The 17,518-nt window shown below is 40.1% G+C and overlaps 1 protein-coding gene across 2 annotated transcripts in view; it reads left to right on the top strand.

Annotated features, from left to right (window-relative positions):
* BMP5 (bone morphogenetic protein 5) overlaps positions 1 to 17,518 on the top strand; it is an 89,471-nt gene that overhangs the window by 34,604 nt on the left and 37,349 nt on the right. For both annotated transcript variants that reach the window (XM_030555638.1, XM_030555637.1), the window contains 2 exons: positions 4,358 to 4,550; positions 13,268 to 13,416. In XM_030555638.1, the coding sequence (XP_030411498.1) occupies positions 4,358 to 4,550; positions 13,268 to 13,416 (342 nt within the window). The remainder of the gene's footprint in view (positions 1 to 4,357; positions 4,551 to 13,267; positions 13,417 to 17,518) is intronic.

Raw genomic sequence — 17,518 nt, 5'->3', positions numbered from 1 at the left:
TGCTAGTGAAAATTGGTGCAGTTCCATCGATTTCAATGGAACTGTGTCAGTTTACTCCATCAGAAAAATTAACCCAATTTTTTTCTTTAGATCAATGATGATCCATTTTATAAAGCAACTGCTAGATGTGGCTTTGTTCTTTTTTTTTTCTTTTTGTAATTTACTTTAGTATGAATGCATTATGACACTGAATGTTTCATTGGCCATATTGATGCTGACAAAAAAACGTTCTTTGCCATCTACTCAATCATTTCTTCTTAATAACCCCGTGAGCTGGTGGTGAACCAGTGCCCCAATGTAATGTTAAACATGTAAGTTGGAGGTTCTCTTTTTAAGTTAAGACTTGAAACCTAGGTCCTGGCCAAGTGTAACAACTTAAGACCTCTTCTGACCTTTTATAATAGCATTTGCTCTGATGTTCTAGTCAAATTCCAGTTTGAGTAATTATATACCATTTATTTAAGTTCCCCTTCCAATTCAAATGGTTAAGATATATTTCCTCACTTCCTGTTATTAACTGCTGCATAGTATTTCTGTACTTCTTCATTAAACAGTGGTTGTGATCCATCCCTGTGATGGCTGCATTTCAGCTAGTGAATTGGTGAGTATGTGTGTGATAGAAAATTGGAGGAGTAAATATTTAAGGTTGCTTAAGTGTTTCCTTTGTAAGAACCTGTTTTTCAGAGTCTTATAACTTTCAGAAACTTCCACCTCTGAAGCTAAAATCTTTTGGTCATGGAACCAGATCCTGGACGACATTGTGGCCTCCTTTGTCTTCTTTAGCATGCAAAAGGACCTGAAAACTGCCCTGAATGGACAGAAAAGGATTTCCTTGGCAGAAGGGAATCCCTTACTAATATAGAGTTAATGTAGGGATGTGTGGTTTGTCTCTATACAGATTCTATTGTATTACCTTCTCTACTAAGAAGTTTTACTTCAATGGATTATATGGACTCCCTTAGGAAAAATATTACTTCTCCACTTCTATGACCTAATCTTCCTTCCTTCATGGTTCAAAGATAGCTTTTAGGATATCACATTGTTTGTTTTTTAAAATTCCATTGTGTCAGTAATGCCTATTTCAAAATCTTTGATTGCCAGGCATTCTAGTTCACCTATGTTTGCTTTTAAGTTTCTCATCTTGATATATTGAAATGTACAGTGTGAAATCCCAACCCCACCTAAATCAGTGGGAGTTTATCCATCAACTTTAGTAGAGCCAGGATTTCATGGCTTTTATTTTTATTCAATTCTTTATTTGGACAATCAGTTATTTTTCTGGAATTTACCTCTGTTTTTTCAGCTTATCTGACTGTAATTTCTGTCTTGTCCAATTGAAGAGCAGAGCTAAAGGAATGCACTGGAACAACAGAGGGGCATGTGTGTGTTCCATATTGCAGCAGTGACTTTTCTTTGAAATAATATAAATAGATAAGTAAAATACATGTTAGCCCCATTTAATACATTTAATTTTATTTAACTCAACAGCAAATAAGTATTCTTTCAGCAGTTGTATACACTTCTAGGAGAGTACTATCAACACTGTAATATGGTGTGTTGTAAATACTGATCTAATTTGTGTCTAGTTATAACATGGAGGATACTTACTATTTCCATACAAATGTTATGAATTTGAATTTACTGCAAAGTAGATAGACATGAAAATCAGACCAGTAATCTTGGGATTCAAAATCCCTATTTGGGACCTAATTCTGCAACCCTTATTCACAATGACTAGCACTTATGCACATGAGAACACCCACTGAATTCCTTCAATAAGTACTAATGAAAGGGTTGCATAATTGGGCCCTGAATTAATTCTACTTTTAAAATATTTTTAAAATGAAAATTCTTGGCACATTCTGCTCCCAAGTACTCTTCAAATTCTCAGTTATGACATTAATAATTTATAGCAAGATCTTGACTCTATTAAAAAACAGAACACAAACAAACAAACAAAAAAGCATCCCTGAACAATTTGTTGTGATTGCATGTGTTAACTCATGCTGTTCTCTGTCTCAGTAATGAAAGCTTTAATGTGTATTTTTAAAAAATTTTTGTTGAGGCACAGTTACAAATAAAATGTTAACATTCTACATCATACATTACTTATTACTTATTCAGGATCAGGTTAATATTCCAAGTACCTGGCTAAAGATTCTAGCTTGTTGGCTGGGGCGTCCTCCTCCTCCTCTGAGTGTGCTAAAGAAGTTGACAACATTTCTAAATTCTGATCCTCTTTTTAACACTTCTCTTGTGTAGGTACTCGATGTGAATGCTTTTCCATTACAAGGATAGGCCATATTTTTCTATACTGTAATTCCACTGAAAGAGTCTACTTTTCCAAGAATGTGCAGTACAAAGTCTAGCTGTGAACAATAAAACAGAAATTGATTTGTCGCTGTGTTTAAAATATAGATCCTTTATTGACGCATTAAGTAAGCCGGCCAGGAGATCTCATTTCTTTAAAAACTGGTCTGATATCAATATATATATCTTGCTGTTTAGTAGCAGTGATGGAGGTAATAAATAGACTGTATCCTGTTTCTCTTCAGTGGCAGCCCATTTATCTTTGGCTGCAGAGTGGCTAGTTTACATGCTTCTGCCTCTTTTCTGTCTTGACTTTCTGTCTTACATGGAACAAAATCTCAGATCCTTACAGTCAAAATGTGCATTTGGGCTAACTAACTCCCTGAGTTTGTTTAGAGAGGAGTTTTATTGGTTCTTTGTCAGTCAGGAGAAATTTCTGCTTCACTGAAATAAAGATAATACTTTCTTATAGATAATATAGCCTGTGCAGTATGTTATACAAAGCAAAGCAAAACTTGTCAACAGATCTGCACATTTAAAGAATTATATATTAATGAAATCAATTTCCAATGTTTTAAAAGGCTAAATAATAGGGACTGGCATTGATAGTTGACAGAGGTGCTTTAAATACAGTTCTGAAAATAATTTCAAAGTTTTTGAAAGGACAACTTATATACGTCTGTGTCCTTAACTATGCACTGTGAAAATCTAGCCCTATTTTCCTTTCCTTTCCTTTTTTAATGTAGAGTGCTCCAGGGCCAAAATTGTTACTATCTTGGATCAGTGGAATGAAAATAGATCTGAAAGTAGGAGAAGGGGTTGTGTGGGAAAAGAATGTAGTGGGGCTGAGTGAGACTCAGTTTGTCGGCTCATCCCAGCTGAACTCAAGCTCTGAACCCTTTGGACTTCTCTCATCACAAGTAGACATGCACTAACTCTTAATGAGACAGATGAATGGATCTGAACTCTTGATTCTGGACTTCCCAAATCTAGTAAGGTACAGAACCCTAATGCAGTTGGGGATCTACCACTGATTACCCCATAGGCTTAAAAATGACAGGTGATCTTGTTTTTCATACATGTAAAATCACATTGAGTAATTGTGTGCCCTTCTTCAATGCATCAAAACAAATATTCTGCAAATATGTCCTCTCATACTACTGGGCCAGAACCTCAGCTAGTGTAAATTAGCATAGTTCTGGTGACATTAATGGAGTTGTGCTGATTTACTTCAGCTGAAGATCTGGCCCTCTGTTCTTAAAATACTGTGGAATCCTGATTAACTAATTTTGTGGTTAGAGTTTAGCTCCTGATTGAGCTTTGCTGCAAATAAAGATGCATCGGAAACTAGACATAAACAAAAACGTGGCAGAGAATTAATATATATGTGTGGAACGGACTTCTTGTACTAGGAGCGTTGCTTCATTTTGCAGCGTGGGTGCCAGAACCACTTAGCTCTGAGTTGTGGTTCTCTTGCTCATACCACCAACAAGAGGACACTTTTATGCCATAAGATGACAGCATGTGTTAATTTATATGATGTAGTTTCTTCTTAAATATGTAGCAATTATGGTGCACTTAACACTGTTCCAAAATTTATTGCCTCAAAAAGTAGTAGTCAGCTTTCCCTTTTTCTTTCCCGATTATTACCTACAGTCATGTACGCCAAGATCATTTGTGTCTCTCAAATAATTTCTGCTGTACATATAACTAAACCCAAGTATCAAATCCTTCTGCAACATTCATTTTGTCCCTATTTCTAATTGCTTTACACCATGACTTCTTTCAGTTTTCTTGATATTCTTTCCACTCTGACTTCAGGAATTTGTATAAAACCACGGAGGGTTTTTTCTCTTGAACTGAAGACCATTTGGCTTGTGGAGTTTCCTTTAACTGGAAGTTTGTCTGGATTTGTGGCTTTATTATTTGCACAGTTTTATATCATCCAGTTTGTTGGGATTGTTTTTAAACATAGTGAATGCAAAGTTAATGATTGGATTAGGATATGCATTTCACTCCTTTAATTTAATTTAATATTTTTTCATAGTTGAAAGAGACAAGGACTTTTCTCATCAAAGAAGGCACTACAAAGAGTTTCGATTTGACTTGACTCAAATCCCACATGGAGAAGCAGTGACAGCTGCTGAATTCCGGATTTACAAGGACCGAAGCTACAATCGGTTTGAGAATGAAACAATTAAGATTAGCATATATCAGATCATCAAGGAATACCCAAACAGGTACTATTATTTTTTTTAAATCCTTGTGTTAGTAATTCTCTCAAATGGAGAAGTGATAACGGGACATTTTTCACAAATTCATCTGCATCTGGACATCTGCAAGATATTGTCATCATCGGTTAACTTAACAGGCTGCTAATTCCTGGGAAACAACAGAAATTCAGCTAAAAAAAAAATCTTGTACAAAATGTCTTCATTGTTGGCAGAGTTTTTCCAGCCTGATTTCCTAATCTGTGCACACATACATATACACACTCTCCATATTTCTGTGTGCAGATGGGTTAAGTTAACTGTTCTGGATGATTAAATGTCAGAATCGCATGCCCAATTTAAGTGGCCAATGTTAAAAAATTTAACCTTCATTGAAATATGGATACCACAAGCATTTAACTGCTATATACTATGCAGTTCAGCTTTATTTATTTTTGTCACAGCAAGAGCTGTATTGATTTTTTTAAAAATGTTATTTATTTTTTAAATACAGCCAAGGAGTGATATGTGTGTCTGTGAGTGAGTTAGTCAGTGTAGTTGTGGCTGTGTCAGTCCCAGGATATTAGAGAGACAAAGTGGGTGTGGTAATATCTTTTACTGGACCAGCTTCTGTTGCTGAGAGAGACACACACATTTGCTCCACTGGGCTTACTATATATTAAAGTTTAATGCAAATATAGCATTACAAGTGGATAAAGCAATAATCTCTGAGTGGAAGTTTACGGAAAGCTCAGTAGGACAGATTGTCAAGTGTGACCAGCACCTAAATAAATAATCAGATTTTCAAAGGAGCTCAGCACCCGGGAGTGCTCATTAAAACCTAGCAGCAAGCCCAGTCCTGGGTTCTCCCTTTCCTACTACTAACCCAGAAAATAGTCCTTCAAAATGATTTAGAGAATCTCCTGCTTAAATATATAGGTTCAAATAATCAAAAGATCTAAGAACTTGGCTTCCATGGAAATTCTTACTTTTGAGAATCTTCTTTAGGTGCCTACATGGGAACAGCTGGATCTTAAACTGTTACGAAAATCTGGTCCTACATGTTTTAGCACATGGGTGGGCAAACTTTTTGGCCTGAGGGCCACATTGGGTTTCGGAAATTGTATGGAGGGCTGGTTAGGGGAGGCTGTGCCTCCCCAAACAGCCAGGTGTGGCCCGGCCCTGCCCCCTATCCAATCCCTCCTGCTTCTCGCCCCCTAATGGCTCCCCCCCCGGGACTCCTACCCCATCCACCCCCACCTGCTCCCTGTCCCCTGACAGCCCCCAGAACCCCTGCCCCCAACTGCCCCCACCACCCCATCCAACCCCTCCTCTCATTCCTGATTGACCCTCCGAGACCCTTTCCCCATTGACTCACCCCTTCTCCCTGTTCCCTGATCACCCACAGAATACCTGCCCTGACTGCACCCCGACCCCCATCCAACCCTTCTTCTCCTTTCTGACTGCCCCTCCAGTACCCCTATCCCCGTCCAACCCCTGTTCCCCACCTTTTGACTGCCCTGATCCCTATCCACACCCCTGCCCCCTGTCCACCACCCCAAACTCCCCTGCCCTCTATCCAACTCCCCGCCCCCTCCACTCAGCTCCCTGCCCCCGTACTGCACTGCCTGGAGCACTGGTGGCTGGCAGCACTACAGCCACGCTGCCCGGTGGGAGACAGCCAGGCCACTGAGCAGCACAGAGCACCTGGCCAGGCCGGGCTCTGTGGCTGCGCTGCCTCAGGAGCTCACAGCCCAACCATCCAGAGCATTGCGCTGGTTGTGGGGTGAGCTGAGGCTGTGGGGGAGGAGGAACAATGGGGGAAGGGCTGGGGGCTAGCCTCTCTGGGCCAGGAGCTCAGGGGCTGGGCAGGAGGGTCCCGTGGGCTGGATGTGGCCTGTGGGCTGTAGTTTGTCCACCTCTGTTTTAGCAGGAAACTTCATACATCATCCAGAAGGGACTTATTCAGGGTTAGTAGCAGGGAAAGGGAAATTTAAACCCAAAGTTGGGTTTCATTTTACAAAACAAAAGAATATTGTTAAAGTGAGACTCTTATTCAGAATATTACTCACCACAGAAAATGGTCACCAGTAACCAGAATATTTCTCTATAGATCTGCAGAGCAGGAGCTGATTTCCTGGGCATGCATGTTGCAAAACAATTCCAAAGAGCTGTGATAACAGGTTCTAAAAAGGTACTGTGAGGAGGAGGATGGGAATCTGAGGTGACACAGATCTTTAAACAGATATAAATTAAGGTGTAAATGAAACAGGGTCTTCATTATGAATTCAAACGACTGATAAAGAAGTCCAAGTCCAAAGGCAGCTCCACTGCCATTTGCTTGTGGTGAGGTCTGAAACCTGCACTGCTTGTTGGATTCCCAGCTGCCAAATAGCAGTGGTTGCCAAGAATGTGTTTATTATTTGTGCTTGGCAAGGAAGTTCTTTGCTTTGGTTTGCAGACCTGATTACAGTTATTCATGGGTCTGTCACCTCTGGGTTGTACTCGGCAAGTGGGCTACATGGGAACCATTCAGAAGCTGCAACTGCTTAGAAAGCAATAGATACTTTGGGAGAAAGTTAGCTCCTGAGTGAAACCAAATATTAGTTTTGACATTAAAAACCCTAAATGGCTTAGGTCCTGGCCACCTCAGAGGCGTCCTTCCTCCCAATATGATACCACAGTAACTGCTGTCAGCAGATGCCGTCACTAGGACAGTCCCTTGGTTTAAGCAGGGAAGATGCTGGGGCATCTGGGGTGTTTGATAAGTGGTCCTGGGAGACACCTCTTTCCACAGTTTGGACCACCGGAGCCCAGTTCTGTTGACTTTCGGGTCACAAGCAAAGACTGTGTAGTCTTAGACTTTTTCTGTCTCTGTGGCTGTTTGCCCACACATGTATGTGAACTACATTTGAGGTTTGCATATGGCAGCCTGTGATGAGATGTATAGGCCGCACACAGATGAGGAAGAGGCCAGGGAAGCCCTTGTGGAAGGGGTAGTCCCACCCCTCTGGCCCTGTCAATCATGCATGATAGGGAGAAGGCCATTAAAAGGAAGGAAACTGCAGCTAGCAGGGAGGGAAGGAGTAGGATTGCCCTAAGGAGTAGTAATGCAGACTGCAGGAGTGACTCCTGAAGCTGTGAAGGGAATTCCTAGGCAGGAAGTCTTCACCCTGACGCTGAGGAGAGTACAGTGAACTCCCAGGGTAAGGGAGATAGGCTGAGCTGATCTCAGAGACCTGGCCAGAGTGATTTCACCAAACTCTTTGCATGGATCTGGATCATTGGCAGCACTATCGATGCGCCAGTCCCGCCACCCCCGTTTGTGGGGAATGCAGGAAGGGAGTATCACTGAATGTGTGGGGTTTGTGGCTTTCATTTTGATCCCCCAGCCAGACTTAAGGAGGCCCACAAAGGGCAGAACCCCCAGGCACATAGTGGGTAAATGGGACCTTAGTAGTGACCACCCAGTATAACTCATTGGGCTTGATCAGGTTCCCCCACCCACCCGAGGGAAGAACGCCTAAGGACTCTGTTACATGGCCTCTCAACTCATCCCAAGAATACATAAAGTATGGATAATAGTGCAAGATTTTCTGCATAACTTTGCCAATGTGCTCCCACCCTGCTCTGAACTGACCATTCCCAGTGACGAAAGTAATGCAATCCACAGGCCAAATTCTTGGCTCTGGTCTGGTGGCAGAGTCATGAGCTTAACTAGTCTTGAGCTTTTCAGAATTATCAGATGGCATAAATATGCCATAGCCGACCCCTCAATTCAAGGAGTGAAGGTAGGAGAAAAGGGGCACTAGAAGGATATCTCTAGCTAGCTCCCATAGTGGTCCTGAGGTAGCCTGGGGCAGATCTGCCCCAGGATTCAGGGGCTTACAAAGGTGACTTTGTGCACCTTTATCCTGCCCAACTCTTGCATGCAGAGATCAGCTCAGCTGGCCATTGGGGAACATCCATTCTGTCCAGGGCTGCCTCTGCAGAGACTCTCAACCATGGTGAATTTTCTGTTGTGAATAGCTGACCACTAGGGACTGGACTGAAGCCACCAAACACATTATGCTTAAACACACAATAGCCTTTCTCATGGTAAAATCTTTGTTACTACCAGAGCATGTTGTGGTGGAGGCAATTTTTTCCCTGAATTTTGTAACCAAATGTTCACTGTTTTGTTCAATCTTTTCTTTCAGGCTACTTCATCCTCCTTCCCATTTTCACTACATGTGATAGGCTACCTTTTGTATAGAAGATAGAAATTTTTCATTTTGAATCTGAATTTTGAAGCTGCCTGTCATTCAGAATGTCCCCATGTATGCTTTTCATTGGATAAAAGTAGAAAATCCACAAAATTTGGTCTATTTTTGGGTGAAATGGGCCCAAATTAAGGGTCACATCCTGGCCCCAGTTAAATTAATGCCAAAACTCTTACAGATTTCACAGGGGGCAGTACTTCACCTTGAGTTTGTAACAAAATGTGAATAAAATCAAATTTTTGTTGCAAATGTTTTGAAGTTCTGTAGTAAGTTACTATTCACCTGGACTAGATTCTTTGCAGTGATCTGGAAGTGAAACTCTATATTTTATCACATTCCCTTGAGCTATTATTTCTTGTTTTCTGTAGTTCTCTAAAATGAATAACTTGTCCATATGTAAAGCCAAGAAGGAAGAATAATCCCTATGTTACAGCCAGTTACACTACCTGATCCTGCTGCATGAAAAAGGAAGAACCAAAAGATCAAAGTACCAATGCCAAAGAGTAGCCAAGTTCATGTCAGCTCCAGCAGTGCAAGTAGACTAAGTTATATAGGCCACCTCTGAGATCCTTAGTTGGACAAAACTCCCTTTGGGGATTTTGTCTCTAATAAGGGGTTGAGGATTAGACTCATTATTAGGGGCTTTTTGTATAAGAATGTTCAGCTCCAATTGGCATTTTCATGGATATATCTGAGGGCATATTTGGAATCTTTCTCGTACAAGTCAAAAACATAGCAGTCAGCAGCTTTGTGAATCAATAAGGGAAAATAACTAAGAGAGGGAGTGCAACTCCTTAGGCATGTCCACACTACAGCCCTAAGTCAACCTATGTTAGGTCAACTTACGGCCACCACAGTAATTACTGATGTCCACGCTACCCACCTTCCGTGGGTGGTGCACATCCTCACCAGGATTGCTTCTACCAGCTGAAGAGGGGTAGTGGGTGGGGCTTGAGCTCTGGGCAGCTCCACAGTGGGAACTCAGCTCCCCTCCCTCCCACTGCAGCTTTCACGTCCCCACTCCTGCTTGGGCTTCACAACTCCCTGCTCCCAGCCCAGAGTGGAGGTGGGGGCAGCTGCTTGAGGTGATACAGTAGGGCACTTACGTAAGCAGGACAGGGCTGTATTGTGTACATTGACATAACTGTGTAGTGTAGACCAGGTCCCTTGAAAAAGGGTCTCCTGAAAAAAAGGACTAAAGGGTAATTTGAGTCTTAGGCCTGGTCTACGCTACAACTTTAGGTCAAATTTAGCAGCGATGCCTCGATTTAAACCTGCACCTGTCCACGCAACGAAGCCCTTTTTTTTTTACTTAAAGGGCTCTTTAAATTGATTTCTTTACTCCACCTCTGACAAGGGGATTAGCACTGAAATCGGCCTTGCTGGGTTGAATTTGGGATAATGTGGACGCAATTCAATGGTATTGGCCTCCGGGAGTTATCTCAGAGTGCTCCATTTTGACCACTCTGGACAGTGCTCTCAACTCAGATGCACTGGCCAGGTAGACAGGAAAAGGCCTGTGAACTTTTGAATTTTATTTTATTTCCTGTTTGGCCAGCGTATTTGCAGAGCTCATGCAGAGCTCATCAGCATGATGTGCACATTGCCGGAGCACATTGCTCGGCCTGTACTTTGTGAGAAGTCTGTGACCATGTCCCTCTCATTACCGTGCTGCCATAGTCTCCTCACCTGGTATTGCACGAAACAATTATCTGCCATTGCTTTGACGGAGGGAGGGGCGCCTGACGACATGGCTTACAGGGAATTAAGATCAACAAAAGGAGTGGCTTTGCATCAAGGAGAAGCACAAACAACTGTCACACAGAATGACCCCTTCAAGGATTGAACTCAAAACCCTGGGTTTAGCAGGCCGTTGATTTCACAAAACAAATCGGGTCAATTTCTTCTTTGATCCATCTATCTTTTACATCGTAGGCTGGCAGCAGACAGTGCATTATAATTGCTAGCCATCATCATCTCCTGGCTGCTCGCCAGAAGATGGTGCAGTAGGACTGCTAGCCATTGTCATCTCCTAGGTGCTTGGCAGAAGATGGGAATGACCTGGCTGAGTCACTCCCATGTCTGCCCAGGCGCTCCTGACCAATCTCACCGAGGTCAGCTAAAAGAGCATCCAGGAATATGATGATGATGGCTACCAATCATAATGCACCATCTGCTGTCAAAAGGCAATGAGCTGCTGCTGTGCAACAATGCAGTCCCACGTCTGCCAGCACCCAGGAGATGTACAGTGATGGTGAGCTGAGTGGGCGCCATGCTTGCCATGGTATGTCGTCTGCTCAGGTAACCCAGGAAAAAAGGTGCAAAATGATTGTCTGCCATTGCTTTCACGGAGAGAGGAGGGAGAGGGGAGCCTGACGACATGTACCCAGAACCACCCACAACAATGTTTTTGCCCCATCAGGCATTGGGATCTCAACCCAGAATTCCAATGGGTGGCGGAGACTGCAGGAACTGTGGGATAGTTACTCACTGCTACCCACAGTGCAACGCTCCAGAAGTCGACACTAGCCTTGGTACTGTGGGCTCAGTCTGCTGATCTAATGCACTTAGAGCATTTTGTTTGGGAACACACACAATCGACCGCATAAAAATGATTTCTAAAAAAAAGACTTCTATAAATTTGACCTAATTTTGTAGTGTACACATACCCTTAAAGAAAATGATGTTTAACAGACATGGACTCCTTGGTGGGGAGTGTGCATGAAACTACCAGTTCTGTTATCATTGTAAAGTTGTTTCAGATGTCTTTTAAATATTTATTACAAAATCCTGAGTTTTGTAAACATTTTTCATGTTTATGTTTAATATTTCAAGTAAATTGTTCTTGAAGAGAATAGTAAACATTAAAACAGTCAATTTTTAAAAATCTCATATTTTTGCTCCAAAATAGAATTACAGAATTGTTGTCATTGTGTACATTTGTTACTAAGTGATATAAAAATATTTATAAATAACCATCTTAAAAGGTCATCTCGTTTACAACTGGATGTTTAACTTTTAAAGTTCTGACTAAAACTACTTATTAGAGGAAAATTAGGCATTTAAGACCCCAGAGAATACCTTTTATGAGCTTGTGGTACACTGTTAATGTGTTCAGTACTTGAGTAGCAGATCAGGGTCTTGTGAATTGTAGAATTGTTTTAATGTTAGTTATACCCAGAGGAAGCAGTACGTTTTCTTCTTGTGTGGTCATTAACACATTTCTGCTATAATCAAATAGATCGGAGAGCAGCAGGAGAATGTCATTACAAGCATTATAATTTAACAGAGAAAAGGGGGAGCACTGGCAAAAGGTGATTGATCTTGTTTTAATAAAAAGCCAGTCTCCTCTCCATAGGTCCTTTTATTAGCCCTGATCCTGCAAATACTTATGCACTTGTGTATTCTGTAGTCCCTTGTGGGTCAGTCAGCCTGATTGTTAGAGAATCCAAACCTTTGCAGCTCCCATTGACTATTGTGAGACCTGTAGGTGTGCAATAGCTCTCAAAATCTTGTGTGTGAAATTATTCTCATCTGTATAAATTTTCAGAATCAGAGCCTATGTCTGCATTTAAAACTGACAGTTTAGACATGCCAGTTCCACTCATCATGTCACTCTGATGCCCATCTGCACAGCTGCTGGTTGAAGTATCATTTACCCAAGACCATCATAATTTTTAACCTGTTCGTTTAGTATTTTATAAGCTTGTTGTCACTTTGTATTTCTTTAACATATAACCTTGGTATGTGCAATTAGTGTAATTTTTAGGAAAGGATGGATTAAGTCTGACTTGAATCTTTTACCATTAATTAGGACAGAAATAATTTTGAATCAGATACTTTACTTACTAAAAGATTTCTGAGGTTACAAATGCTTGCTCACCATGGCAAATAGTGGTAAGAATGTTTGACCTTGAACTTGCATGCTGCTTTATGAAAAGTAAATGGATACAGATATTATTATTTTATTTATTTATCTGTAGTACAGTTGTGCCCAGGAAGCCCCAATCATGGATCAGGCCTTATTGTGCTAGGTACTGTCCAAACACAAAGAGATGATCCACACCAAACACTTAGGGTATGTCACCACTACAATCCAGACTGAGTCCCAGCTTATGTGGACACACTTCTGCTAGCTTTCATATGAGCTACCATGCTAAAAATAGTAGTGTAGCCATGGTAGCACAGGCAGCAGCAGCAATGGCACATGTCTCAGATATGACTGCCTTGTAGAGATAACTGGATGTGGTTAGGTTTTCCCCACTCCCTGAGAAAGAAACCACCAAGGTCTCTGTTGTAGGCAGTCTCTTTCCAGTGGAAACAGGTAAGATATGCAAATCCCCTGTGTCATAGCAAAGGAAGACCAAAAACCTGTGCCTCATTATTCATATAGGCTCTGGCAGATCACTTTCAGGAGAGTAGATAAACAGAAGAACCAATGACTTTGCTATTGCCCTGACTTTCTGCTGTTTGTTTTTAAAATAGGGATGCAGAACTTTTCCTGCTGGACACAAGGAAGACTCAAGCTTTTCATGTGGGCTGGCTTGTATTTGATATCACTGTGACCAGCAATCACTGGGTGATTAATCCTCAGAACAATTTAGGCTTGCAACTCTGTGTTGAAACCGGGGATGGTAAGTTAGTTTATACCTCATTTTATATGCCTGGGATCTGGCCTGCAAGCCCTCTGTGTGCAGGACTGATCTGAACTGCAATGGGTAAAAGTTGTATTCGCTGTTGGTTGGCAGGATGAGACTGCTAACTTACCTTGTCACCTCGACAACGTGTTCTCAGTGTAATAGAATATGGTGACTTTACAAACTGGAGTGAACCTGATTACACCTAATGAACACTTAGGTTAGGTAAGATTTATTGTATGGGACTGCCACTGATGATTACCTGTAAGATGACAGGGTCCAGATGGGTGAGGTAATATCTTTCATTGGAACAGTTTCTGCTGGTGAAAGAGAGAAACTTTTTGAGCTATACAGAGCTCTTCTTCAGGTCTGCTACACTGAGAATACCCATAAGATGAACATTCATAGAGTTTAGACAGGCCCTTCTTAAAAAATAAAAAAAGAAAGAAGAAGAAGAAAAAAAGAAAAAGAAAAAAGTCTTGCCCTAGGTATCACATGGCTTCATTTTTCATCCAAGAGAAATTATTGCAACAGTCCTCTATTGAAAATGATGACTTTTCAGGGCCCATAGCTCCTGCCCATTCTACCAGCAGAGCCCCGACCTTGGCTGAACTGCCCAGAGTCCTCTCCACTAGAGCCACCATTGAGCTGCCTCCTCTAGAGAATCAAGTGGAGGAAGAAAGAACTGGGTTTGACAATTTTTTTCCTGTGAGAATTTTTGAGATTTAAAAAAAAATGTCCATCCTAAAAAGTTTCACAAACTGTTAAGTCAAAAAAAATTTCAGATTGGGTCAATTGATACACTGCACCCTTTTAAAAACATTACCTTTCTAAAAATATAGATAACTAAGATGTCAAAACATCTGGTTTTCAAACCAAAATATGAAACTTTTATTTTGAAAATATATATTTTGAATGGGGAGATTAGTTGAAACCTACCTTGTCCTGCAAAATTCCTGATCAGTTATAAAGTGAATACTTGGACCCTATGCAGTAACCTGGGATAAAATTCATACCATTAGCTTTAGGGCAAGGAATGGAGAAGGGAATAACCCCAGTACCCTGCTGAATAAAAAATCTGCCAGCTGACTAATGTAGTGACTTGTCTCTGCTCAACCAGACATTCACACCCCTGGCTATACTGGTCATTTAAAAGTATATCTTCTAAACACTGCTGCATACAGTTTATGCGTAAATGAAAGTTTAGTTACAAAGAATATTCTATAGAATTTAGCCACTACATACACATCATTAAAAACCAATTAAAAGTGAATATACTAGTAAACAGAGTTATTATATTATCTCTGAAATGGTTTAACTAGCCCATACACCACAAAAAGTCTTCCAAATTAAACTCTTGTCCTGTCAGTTTAGTATTTGTGTCGGAGGTCAGGTGATCTATGGTGTCAGTTAATCTGAACATTAGCTGACATGACGTTAATAAGGACCAGAAGAAATTCTGGGGTCAGGATTGATATTTTTCTTTTTTTCCTATGTCTAGGCAGCACTTTCTCACTGTTAATGATCTGGGTTCAGAAATTGCATTTCTCATTCATCAGTCTGTGAACATTCCCAGCTTTAGAAAGGCTCCTCAGCTCCTTTTCTGATAAGTCCCCACCCAGGCCCTTGCCTTACAAAGATATTGCCCATTTTTATTCGCAGAGGTAAGAGCTCCTATTTGCTGAAGTTACTGTGGGGACAGATGTTTTCAATAAGTGAGACAATAATAAATAAATGAGGCTTCAACAGTTTTTCTGTCATTTTTTTAATCTGGCGCTGCATTTTAGTATATGGTTCTTGGGAGACTGTGAATCTTTGACAAATAGCTTGCTTGCAGGATCATAAGCTAGCAAATGTTTGCTACTGAACACAGACACATTGGATGGAATATCCTTGGTAATAAGTATGAACCCATTAGTAAGTGTTAGTAGATCAGGCTGTTAGGTAACTAACACATATAGGTACTTCAAATGGGGTAAATCATGATCTTAATTTTTCAAGAAAGCTATTAGTTTAAAATTAATTTCTTGCTGTTATGGAAAATGCCTGTGAACTCTTAACTGAAAAATTACTTTTGTTTTCTTTTCACCAGAATGAGTTCTTTTTCAAAAACCATACTGCAGTGTTCGGATAAAGTATCCTTCCACTGTCATATTCTCTACTGAGAACTAGTGATTCTCAGTCAAATTCAGCTGTTGGTTACAGAAATGGACTAAATCCAGAGTAGCTGCATCATCTTCTGACATGCAGCAGAGACAGATGTCAACTCATTCAAGAAATTATATAAAATTAATAGGGATGTCAAGAGATTAAAAAAATTAATTGCACAATTAATCAGACTGTTAAACAATAATAGAATACCATTTATTTAAATATTTTTGGATGTTTTCTACATTTTCAACATAGAATACAAAATGTACAGTGCTCACTTTATATTTATTTTTGGTTACAAATATTTGCACTGTAAAAAACAAAAGAAATAGTATTTTCAGTTCACCTAATACAAATACTGTAATGCAATCTCTTCATCATGAAAGTTGAACTTACAAATGTAGAATTATGAACCAAACCCCTGAATCTTAAAATAAAACAATGTAAAATTTTAGATTCTGCAAGTCCACTCAGTCCTATTTCTTGTTCAGCCAATCGCTCAGGCAAACAAGTTTGTTTACATTTGCAGGAGATAATACTGCCTGGTTCTTGTTTGCCTGACAGTGAGAACTGGTGTTCTCATGACGTTGTAGACAGAATTGCAAGATATTTACATGACAGATGCACTAAAGATTCATATGTCCCTTCATGCTGCAACCACCATTCCAGGGGACATGCGTCCATGCTGATGATGGGTTCTGCTCAATAACCATCCAAAGCAGTGCAGACCAACGCATGCTCATTTTCATTATCTGAGCCAGACACCACCAGCAGAAGGTTGGCTTTCTTTTTTTGTGGTTTGGGTTCTGTAGTTTCCACATCGGAAACTTTTAAGACTTCTGAAAGCATGTTCCAAACCTCATCCCTCTCAGATTTTGGAAGGCACTTCAGATGCTTAAACCTTGGGTAGAGTGCTGTTGCTATCTTTAGAATTCTCACATTGGTACCTTCTTTGCATTTTGTGAAATCTGCAGTGAAAGTGTCCTTAAAATGAACAACATGTGCTGGGTCATCATCCGAGACTGCTGTAACATGAAATATATGACAGAACGTGGGTAAAACAGAGCAGGGGACATACAATTCTCCCCCAAGGAGTTCAGTCTCAAATTTAATTAATACATTAATTTTTTAATGAGTGCTATCAGCATAGAAGCATGTCCTTCTGGAATGGTGGCCGAAGTATAAAGGGGCATATGAATGTTTAGCATATGTAGCATGTAAATACCTTGCAATGCTAGCTACAAAAGTGCCATCCAAATGCCTATTCTCACTTTCTGGTAATATTGTATATAAGAAGAAGGCAGCATTATCTCCTGTAAATGCAAACAAGCTAGTTTCTCTTAGTGATTGACTGAACAAGAAGTAGGGCTGAGTGGACATGTAGGCTCTGAAGTTTTACATTGTTTTGTTTTTGAGTGCAGTTATGTAACAAAAAAAATCTACATTTGTAAATTGCACTTTCACAACAAAGAGATTGCACTACAGTACTTTCGTGAGGTGAATTGAAAAATACTATTTCTTTTATCATTTTTACAGTGCAAATATTTGTGATAAACTAATATACAGTTTGATTTCAATTACAACATAATACAATATATGTGAAAATGTAGAAAAACATCCAAAATATTTAATAAATTTCAATTGGTATTCTATTGTTTAACAGTGTGATTAAGACTGTGACTAATCGCAATTAATTTTTTTAATCGTGATTAATTTTTTTAGTTAATTCCATGAGTTAACTGCAATTAATTGACAGCCCTAGAAATTAACAAATACATGATCATTCTGTTTGCAAAAATAATATGAAAAATAAAAATAGGTGATTTCCTGCCTGCCTCCCAAAAATTTATATTGCATTATTTCACCATTTCATTTAATTATATTGCATATATTTTTAATCCATAAATTACTATCCCTATTTATCAGCAATTGTTGTAAATCAATATAA

Source organism: Gopherus evgoodei, chromosome 3, assembly GCF_007399415.2.
Source record: "Gopherus evgoodei ecotype Sinaloan lineage chromosome 3, rGopEvg1_v1.p, whole genome shotgun sequence".
Lineage (NCBI taxonomy): Eukaryota > Metazoa > Chordata > Testudines > Testudinidae > Gopherus > Gopherus evgoodei.
Note: the sequence above shows the minus strand (reverse complement) of the source record. Positions and strands in the feature narration are given on the sequence as shown.